At 45.0% G+C, this 10,174-nt stretch overlaps 1 protein-coding gene across 1 annotated transcript; it reads left to right on the forward strand.

Annotated features, from left to right (window-relative positions):
• Positions 1-8,959, forward strand: LOC310778969 (CD276 antigen homolog). Its single transcript, XM_083639442.1, has 5 exons — positions 1-212; positions 1,862-2,230; positions 2,945-3,241; positions 5,757-5,855; positions 7,548-8,959. Exons 1-5 carry the CDS (start codon positions 134-136, stop codon positions 7,670-7,672), a joined length of 969 nt encoding a protein of 322 aa, XP_083495568.1. The 5' UTR covers positions 1-133; the 3' UTR covers positions 7,673-8,959.
• Positions 8,960-10,174: the final 1,215 nt, after the last annotated feature.

Raw genomic sequence — 10,174 nt, forward strand, 5'->3', positions numbered from 1 at the left:
ATGGGCTCGACTTTATTATGTGAACTTTATTGAAGGAAACCACATTGAGAGATGAATCTTGCCTTCGGGTGTCCAAAAGCACAATGCATCAACAGCAAAAGGCTATAACAGAGAATGACACGAAAGAAAAGTCATGAGCTCACCTTCCTTTCATTCTCTTTCAGGGGGCATGGCTTTCCTACTACCGGCACTGATCCTCCTGATAAGCCTCGGTAAGTTGTTCCTGATCTGACACTGTGACACTGTGAAGTGTGTGGTTTAGTGCTTGCGCGTGGTCATTTGTATCTTTTAGGGCCTACTACAGCGAGAGTAAATGATTTTCAAGAGTTTTATGAGACTGATACTGATAATGTACAATTTGATTCAGGGGGGGGGAAACCCTTAGTACCACAACACAAACTGTCTATTTTGCTGCAACTCGACAGTTGCTGCTTAATCCAGGACCTTACTTCCTGGAACTCTTGAGAGTAAAAAACTGGTCCATTGGAGTGAATGGAGATGATCTCCATTCACTCCACACCACACTTTGAGAACCACTGGCCTATAGAATCTGTTCCACAACAGTGACAGAGATCATGACAGGCGAACGTACAGCATTATGGTCAAAAAGGTCCTTCCCTGGGAGAAAATCATCTCACATGCAGCCAGGTGCATGGCCTGATGTGATGAGTGTATTTAGGACCGTGGTTCTTAATGTTTTTCACATGAGGGACCCCTAAACTGACAAAGATTAGACCACGGACCCCCATTTGATAGGATTTTGTCCCACGGTCCCCCATATGATAATAAGATTGATGCTTTTAGATGTTTTATTACAGAAAGTGTATGAAACCCATGACAGCGAAAATAAATTGCCCCCTTTTGGCTGGGGACCCCCTGGAACCCCCCCAAGGACCCCTGCGGGTCCCCGGACCCCCATTTGAGAACCACTGATTTAGGAGGTCGGTGATGGATGGATTATTGAAGTGAACAGGCCAGCTGGGCACATGCCCAGGGAGGGGCCCAAGAGCTCAGGGGGGCCCCTAACCTACAGCCCGATACGAGGGACTAAAGGTCCTTACACATCGGGAGCGTTTTTTTTCCGTGCGATTCATTCGCACGTCAATAATATTTTCCGAACCTATATCAGTCAATGCAACCGTGCATACCAACGGCGAAGTTTCGCTGAGCGTTATTGCGGTGTTTATTTTTTCGAACCGCGGTCGAGTTTTCGGAAATTCACTTCCGACGTGTACACATCTGTTAAATAAGAACGCAGTTCTATTTGCTCCACCCGTTTATTAGGATACGCAATAATCAGACAGGCTGTTGACAGGATTCAAACAGGAACTGAATCAGGTAGTGCATCAGCTAAAACAGTCCGTGGTGCAACTGTACCCGGGCACAATATTCCCTATCTGTGGCTGTGATTGACAGGTGGGTCAAAACTCGCATCGCAATTTCGTGCCGTATATTCGCATGGCTCTTGATGTGTAAGGACCTTTAGTCATTGACATCACATACCTCTGTCACCGTGAGTGTTCCCCATAGTTCATCTACAGTTAGGCCTATAATGCTTTAGCAGTAAATCGCTACATTATTGTCCAACAGGCCTGGTATAAAGTCTTGTTTTACAAAGATCCCCAAAATGTTTCCACTCCTGCTCTGTCAGAATATGGCTACTGTGTGGCCATACAGTCGATTCTGGGACCTTACAGGGAATCAGAGGCGTTTTGCACTTTGAAATATGTGTGTAGGCAGAGAATCATGTGTGTGTGGGGGTTTAGTAGGCATCTGCGTCCAGGGAACCTTCGCCTCATTCGCCTAAGCGGTCAGTGATGTGAGCCCTGTGTACTAACATCAACATCATTCACTTTTCCAGTACCTGGGCTTGTGATGACGCTGGATGCCAATGCTACGGTTGGCGAGTCGGTGCTCCTCCGCTGCCACCTGAACACCTCTGCGCCCATCGACCCGGCCCGGCTTCGCTTCCACTGGCAAAATACGGCACACTCTCCTCTTACCTTGTTCTCCTTCAACAAAGGAGAAAAGAAGCCAGTACATGTAGCTGGACGTTATAAGAACAGGAGCACAGCCTTCATGAAGGACCTGATGAGCGGGAATATTTCAGTCAGACTTAACGTGACGCTGGAGGACGATGGCACATCTTTCTGGGCTTTTGCGAAGCTGTTTGATGAGAAGGGAGACGTCCAGCATGACAAAATGTGTCTAACCACCTTGCACATTGCTGGTAGGGATGCAGATTTACATTCCATTTTGAAAGATGATAGGGTTATGGGTGATCATATTATCGTTTATAATCTTTCACTGGAATCATGGTGATTTTGGGATATTTTGTAACACTGCTGTCTAAACTGATGATACAAACTTTATTTTGAAACGGACAAAATGGAGTATGACAGGAATATTATTTGAAAATTTCAGTAAACACCTAACATTGTCATTTGGTTTAATCGGGTGAACAGCAATTGGGTATTGACTATTGAACATGATTTTGCATCCTTGAGCCATAGAGACAGTCTGTGTCTCGTCATAGATGCTGTGGTAGGTAGCTGGCTGGGGGTGTGGACAGGATTGGGGATTTAACCCCTGCATTAAACGCACATCTGAACAGACGCCTATGTACCTGCTCTAGAATCCCCAATCCTGTAGTGTAGAGCTGCAGCACCGTCCTTTTAGTGAGTCAGCCCATTGAGATATATGGGGGATTTTCCCCCACCTGCGCGCCAGCCGTATAACATATTGTGGGCATTCCCACACAGACCGACTGTCTATACCTATATACTGTAATATTTATTTATTTATTGAGGAGGAAAAAAACATATGATTATCATCCAAGCCAATGATGTTGATTGTAACCGCCCAGCCCTAGATGAGACAAAAATCTTTTGCGGTTCAAGTTATGTCATTTCACCTAAAAGACCCATTATGTTTCTTTTCACAGTTCCTTACCAGAGACCAAATGTGACTGTGAATGAAGAAAAGACGACCGCAGTCTGTACCACACAAGGGGGGTTCCCAGCACCGCTGGTAACATGGAGTGTCCACAACGTCTCCGACAACTCAGACCACCCCTTGCTCCCCAAACAGATTCACACCACAGCTGTGCAGGACGCTCAGAAGGTCTACAACGTCACCAGCACCATAAGCATCCCAGCAGGGGATCATCTCACTGTGTTCTGCTTCATCCACAACCCCACCTCCAATGTGACTTTGAAGGCCACCGCCAATCTATTCGAAGGTGAGTTGGGTGTGGAAAGCACACTGCACTGATGCAATGAACTAATCGATTACCAACTTCCTGTGACGTTTTGAGACATAATTGAATGCCTTTCATTCGAAAATATCATTCTCACAATAGATCACACCATTTTTACTGATGATATTTTCAACCATTGGGTTTGTTACACACGACTGTGGTAATATACCCTCCCTGTCAAGTTGAGTTTCACACTGCCAGGGTCGCCCTCTGTGTCCCAGTCTGTGCCTCTCCCTTTGATTCTCACTCTCTCACACACACACACACACACACACACACACACACACACACACACACACACACACACACACACACACACACACACACACACACACACACACACACACACACACACACACACACACACACACACACACACACACACACACACACACACACACACACACACACACGAGGAGGTGCGTAGGAGAGGACTGGGAAGTCAGAGAGAGGTTTTTTCTAACTTTAATATCAAGGGGAAAATATATCCAGTATAATACATTGTTTCAATTTGAAAGGGGCAGGAAGATAATTGTTTTTATTGACCTATAGCACAAAATGACCATAATGCATCTGTGTGATAGGGTTGATGGTCAATACTGACTTAGACTCAGATCTCAGTCTTAGTCCGTTTCACTACCTTAAGACTGAGATTATTATTATTTAAATCTTTTCATAACGTTAGGTGGTGCTGATGTTGGAAGCCTTGCATCGGAGAACCAATCATGAGTGTTGTGGGCGGGCCTGCTTTCTGGGGGCAGTGACGCTGATGCAGAACCGGTGTCTCGCAAAACATCGCCGTACCAGCAACATGTGAATTGAATACTCAGCGGTAAAATCTCAAAATGGCTTCGCAGTCACCGACGAAAACCCCTTCCAAGTTTGTTGATGTCTCTCGCGTTTGTGGAGAAACATATTTATCGCTCAGAAACAAACACAATCTTTTAACAGGACGAGATTCATCACTACGGACGATAATGGCGAGCGCACGCCAATTCCGGAAGAGAAATATATTTAAATAAACCACAGCTATAAATTTTGTTTGAAGCATATCAGCTTCATGCTCTGTGTTAGGACTATGATAAATGGCATTGCCGCTACCAAATAAAATTTGAATAAGAAAGATAGGCGTGACTAGTGCCGTTCTTTCAAGACGGGCTGAATGAACCAGATTTGGAACATTAAATTCCCAGGGGTTTGGTGGTTAGGTGGCGCTGTTGGCACCGCTCACCAAACGTCTGGAAACCGAGACTAATACTGACTCAATGATTGCTTCACCAGGCTCTCACAACAGAAATGCAAGTGACAAATCACTATTATTATTATTATTACAGTAGGCTACGTTTGTCAGATCTCTGCTCTACTTAGCTTACTGGTCTGTGTTGTGAAAACCTGAGTTATGGTTTGTCACTCGCAAAAGAAGCTGATTAACAGCTCTTCAAGGCCTTAAAAAGTGTTTGTTGTGTGTATAGCTTTTGCACTCAAACTCATAAGATGTGGGAAGACAAAAGACTTTGTGAACCAGCTTTTCTAAAATGCATCTTTTATCTTTGTGGGTATTTTCTGTGGGTGTTGGCTTCTGAACAAGTTTCTCATAGTACAGTTTGCTTTGATGATATATTGTGCCTTGAGACGGATTATGAAATAACATGCGCTGATTTTAAGCAAAAGTAGGCACTTAAAATATTCCGCCTTTGACTTAATTTCCATAAAGGAAGCCTTAAAAGTATCTGACAGTCTTAAAAACAGTTATTGGAGGTCTTCCGTCTTAATGATGATTATGATTATTATTAGTAGTAGTAATGCAAATATACAATTCGAGCTATTGACAGATTCTTTACTTGCAGGGATATTAGAACTGCAAGGCAAAAATAAATAAGGTGGATACCATGAATTGAGTAGTTCAACCAAAATATTAATATTTTGCTGTAGTGTCGTATTTTCTTGTGTTGTATGACTTTACATGCACTTAGGGTGGGACCCACATGTCCACTGTTATTAATACAGAACGAGGTTAATATGCAAAAGTTTTAGAACGTTCATTAGCCGGCCTCAACCCACCCCCTCCCACACATCTCTATTTTTTTTATGATGGGGTTCTGTCTTAAATTTGGCCTTCTGAAAACTGCAGATACTGTACCCTGTAACCACTTTTTTCTTCTTCCTAAAATTCACACTGGAGGTGGAAAATGCTGTGAAGATGCCATGACATAGCACTGTACTGACACCTGCTGGACTAAAATTATATGACAACATGGTGTGATAACATGGGTTTGCAATGTAAAGCCATTTCAACATGTTACTCTAGCTTCCTCAGCAAGAATCTTTTCAGAAGGTTTTTAAAACCATTCAGAGAATTTGCAGGCTTGCAGGCTGGTCTTTTCCTAACTTGAGAAAAACAAAACTGACTGAAACACTGTTAAAATGTAATTTGTGAAATTGGGCACAGATGCTTTTGGTGTTTGAATAGTACAATACATTTTACTGTACTTTACAGGTGAGGAACAGGTCCACTCCCGCGCTGGGGCTGTAGCTGGGGCTGTAGCTGTGGCTGTACTAGTTCTGATTGCAGTCGCTGTGTTCTGCTATCAAAGACGTGAGTTGTTTTCATTTCTACTTTGCCGTTTTCATGCCTCCACTGGCGGGAGCCGTGGTGGAGGCATTATGTTTTCGGGTTGTCCGTCCGTGCAAATTTTTGCTCAAACATCCACTTGGACCCAAGGATGATCTGATTAGATTTTGGTGGTCAAAGGTCAAAGTTCAAGGTCACTGTGACCTCACTACCACCCGTTCCATGCTCGTTAACGTGATATCTCAGGAACGTCTTGAGGAAATTGATTTAAATTTCGCTCAAACCTCCACTTGGACTCAAGGATAAACAGATTAGATTTTGGTGGTCAAAGTTCAAGGTCACTGTGACCTCACGACCGCCCGTTCCATGCTCGTTATCACAACAGGAAATTTCTTCAAATTTGGCTCAGACATCCACTTAGACTCAAGGATGAACTGCTTCGAATTTGGTGGTCAAAGTCCAAGGTCACTCTGACCTCACGTTCCATCAAGGAAGGGAAGGAAGGAAGTCGGGATTCGAGGGGTGGGTAGGCGGAGAGGCTAGGGCAGGGATACTCAACTTGCTTTGCCCGGGGGCCACTTTCGTGAAATGATAGAAGGCCAGGGGCCAGTTAATAAACAATCAATATACATTTTTCTGTAGCGGATTGTAGGTGTCAGACAGAGTTTAGTCTGACAATGTTGTGCACACCGGATAGTTACTTAGGTTAAGTACATACATAAGTGCCTGGGTAGCGAGCAGACGGCGGTATTTGACAATTTAGCAGCTAAATCATAGATTATTGAAAGATATTCCAAATTCCAGACTGAAATGCTATAACAGAAGTGTGAGTATTGGCCAGAATTACAAGAACATTTAGACACTTATTCAGCGGGTATCTTGCATGTTGCATTCAGGTGCACTGTAATTTTTTTTTTTTTTTGCAATTCCATCGCGAGCCACACAGGGGGCGCGGGCCGCCAGTTGAGTATCACTGGGCTAGGGGGTGTGGTTGCTGGGAGGGGTTGTGGTGAGGAAAGGGGCAGGGCTAGGGAAAAGGGGCCATAGCTAGGGGTAGGAAGGTAGAGAGTCGGGGTTTGAGGGGTGGCTAGATGATTGGCTAGGGGTATGTGGGTGGTGGGAGGCTAGGGTTAGTGGTAGGAGTATTTTCCATGTTAAAAACGATTAGCCGTGTTGTTGAGGTACCCCCAAACATTGCCTAAAGTGCCATGAGGGTGAATGGCCACACCACTGCGCTGTGGACTCCAAGGTATTTGTGCTTGTATGAGTCTGGACAGACATGGATGTAGACTGCAACTTGACTTGTTGGCAGAGGCATACAACCGTGAGGCGGTTAGTTCTAGTTTGTCAGTGGAGATGATTCTAACTGATGAGAAAAGAACACAGACATGTTGGAGGAGTGACAGCAAAAGGAATTGATTCGGTCTCTGCTTGTTGTCTCTCCTCCAACATGGTGGCCTGGCCATTACAAGCAAATACTAAAACATCAAAACATCAAAGTGGTAGGAAATGTTACAAATAGAAACTAGGGACCACGTTTGTTTTCGTAGTAGACTAGTATACAGCGCAAGTACATGGGGGGAAAATGTACCCTCTTACCCTTGCTAACCGCTCTCATGACAGGCCTGAATTATGGCCTAGATTATACATTTCCATACACTGCTGTTTTCATAGTGTACTGTAATGACTAAAAAAAGCTGCCTCATCTAATTCCAGGTCAATGCTTGAACCAGAATGAGCCTGTGGACGCTGCTGAAAACAACACAGCAACCAATGGTAATACTGATGTTGCATATGATGTTGCACAGGAGCAAACCACGTTTATGGATACATTCAACTAGAAGTTAAATGGATACATCCAACTAGCAGAGGAGGAAAGAACGTGTAATTGTTGCGATGTAGGTGAAGTGGAGAGGGAGTGGTCAGCAGGGCCAGAAGCTGGATAGGACTGACATGTATATACGTATGAAGATACCTCAAGCCAGACTGAGCTTCCTCATTAGGTCCACTTTCCGCACTCTGCAGCAACCAGTGGCTGTGGCACGGCTCAGCTGAAAACCTGCTCTGAACCTGAGCCTGCAGCACATCCTGACCAGTTGCACACTGCAGCACTGGCTCAGGGGCAGTGTGGACGGTGAAAGCTGGCCGAGGTCTTTGAGGCACACATGCTGCGAGCGACCGGGGAGCACCCATCAACACCACAGCGGCTGATGCACTTCATTGGAGAAGGAGGGAGAGCTCAGAGCAGTCCTAGCACCTGGCTGACAATGGAACTTGACCTTGATTGGCAGCTGAAATCCCTGACGGAGGTCACCGCAACCTCTCTGTGACCAGACATTGTCCTATCCTCCACCATACATTGTCCTATGCTGCACCAGCCATTGTCCTATGCTCCACCAGCCATTGTCCTATCCTCCACCAGACATTGTCCTATGCTGCACCAGACATTGTCCTATGCTGCACCAGACATTGTCCTATCCTCCACCAGACATTGTCCTATCCTCCACCAGACATTGTCCTATCCTCCACCAGACATTGTCCTATCCTCCACCAGACATTGTCCTATCCTCCACCAGACATTGTCCTATGCTCCACCAGACATTGTCCTATCCTCCACCAGACATTGTCCTATGCTCCACCAGACATTGTCCTATGCTCCACCAGACATTGGTGTTACAATGTGCAAATTTTGTGCTACTGCATGACATTCAAGAAAGTGTTGTTTGCAGTGTTTGTGTCCTTGCTGTGTTTCAGAGCAGCAGGTTACACCGTACAGTAGGACTTTTGTCCACCTTTTGTTTTGTTATTTTCTGCGTCATTTTTGCCTTTATTGGACAATAGACAGGAAAGGTGGGGAGAGAGAGAGAGAGGGGATGACATGTGGCAAAGCACCACGGGTCCGATTCAAAACCCGGTCAGTCACGTGAAGGACTAAGCCTTGGTGGTACGCTCTCTACCAAGTGAGCCGCACCGGGATGGCCCGCGTTCGTCCCTTCTCACCAGATGTCAGATATGTTTGTGGAAACTATATGTACTGTATATAATATGTCGTACCCTCAATGCTGACTTGTATGACTGAGGAGGTTCAGGAGTCACGCTCAGGTTTAAAGGGGTATTTCAGATTTTTTTTTTCATCTATACTTATTCGGTACTAACCTGTGCTGCCCCGTTCGCTGCTCCAACCTCTGGCGATCTGGGGAGAGCCCTAGACTAGCACCACGCTTCCTCCGACACATGCGCAGTTGATAGGTAAAGTGCTTGAACAAACTCCATGGTGCACCTATAAAGCAAACATAATGTCATGGCATAATCAATATATTACAAGTCAAACTATCACTAAATCCTTGACTGTTTGCTGGGTCCCCTGAACTGCAGGTTGAATCACTGTTCTACAGAATCAATCAGGGATAGAGAGTAGCAAAACTGACATTTATTTATGAATATTTTGTACTCAAAAACTGTTCTTTTCTATGTAACCTCATGAATTAACCTGACAGAGCCATGTTGCAAAGTGAGTTGTTTGCCCAACTGTATTTTTTATTGTATTTTATATTACGCTTTAAAATATCAATGAGTGAAGCCTTTCAGTGTGTGGCGAAATACTTTAACCCTTGAATGGATCAATATTCCTCCTCTAAGCAGCACCTGAGGAGAGCACGGAGCATCAACATAATCTTCATAATGCTGTCGAAAAGTGTGCACCAGCTCAGCTCTGTTTTTCACACCAGCTTTGTGGCTTTATGATTTAATAGACAACATAGCATTTTTTGTTTACCTTCTTACAACACATAATCAGCCTTTTGTAGGAAGAGGATTCAACTTCAGCCTATAGCCAACGTACTGTAGGCCTACACAGTACTGTACCTGCCCAACAACACCAAGCCTCTGCCTGTTCCAACGTACTGTAGGCCTACACAGTACTGTACCTGCTCAACAACACCAAGCCTCTGTTCCAACGTACTGTAGGCCTACACAGTACTGTACCTGCTCAACAACACCAAGCCTCTGTTCCAACGTGCTGTAGGCCTACACAGTACTGTACCTGCTCAACAACACCAAGCCTCTGCCTGTTCCAACGTACTGTAGGCCTACACAGTACTGTACCTGCTCAACAACACCAAGCCTCTGCCTGTTCCAACGTACTGTAGGCCTACACAGTACTGTACCTGCTCAACAACACCAAGCCTCTGCCTGTTCCAACGTACTGTAGGCCTACACAGTACTGTACCTGCTCAACAACACCAAGCCTCTGCCTGTTCCAACGTACTGTAGGCCTACACAGTACTGTACCTGCTCAACAACACCAAGCCTCTGCCTGTTCCAACGTACTGTAGGCCTACACA

Source organism: Poromitra crassiceps (assembly GCF_964638095.1).
Source record: "Poromitra crassiceps genome assembly, chromosome: 6".
Lineage (NCBI taxonomy): Eukaryota > Metazoa > Chordata > Actinopteri > Beryciformes > Melamphaidae > Poromitra > Poromitra crassiceps.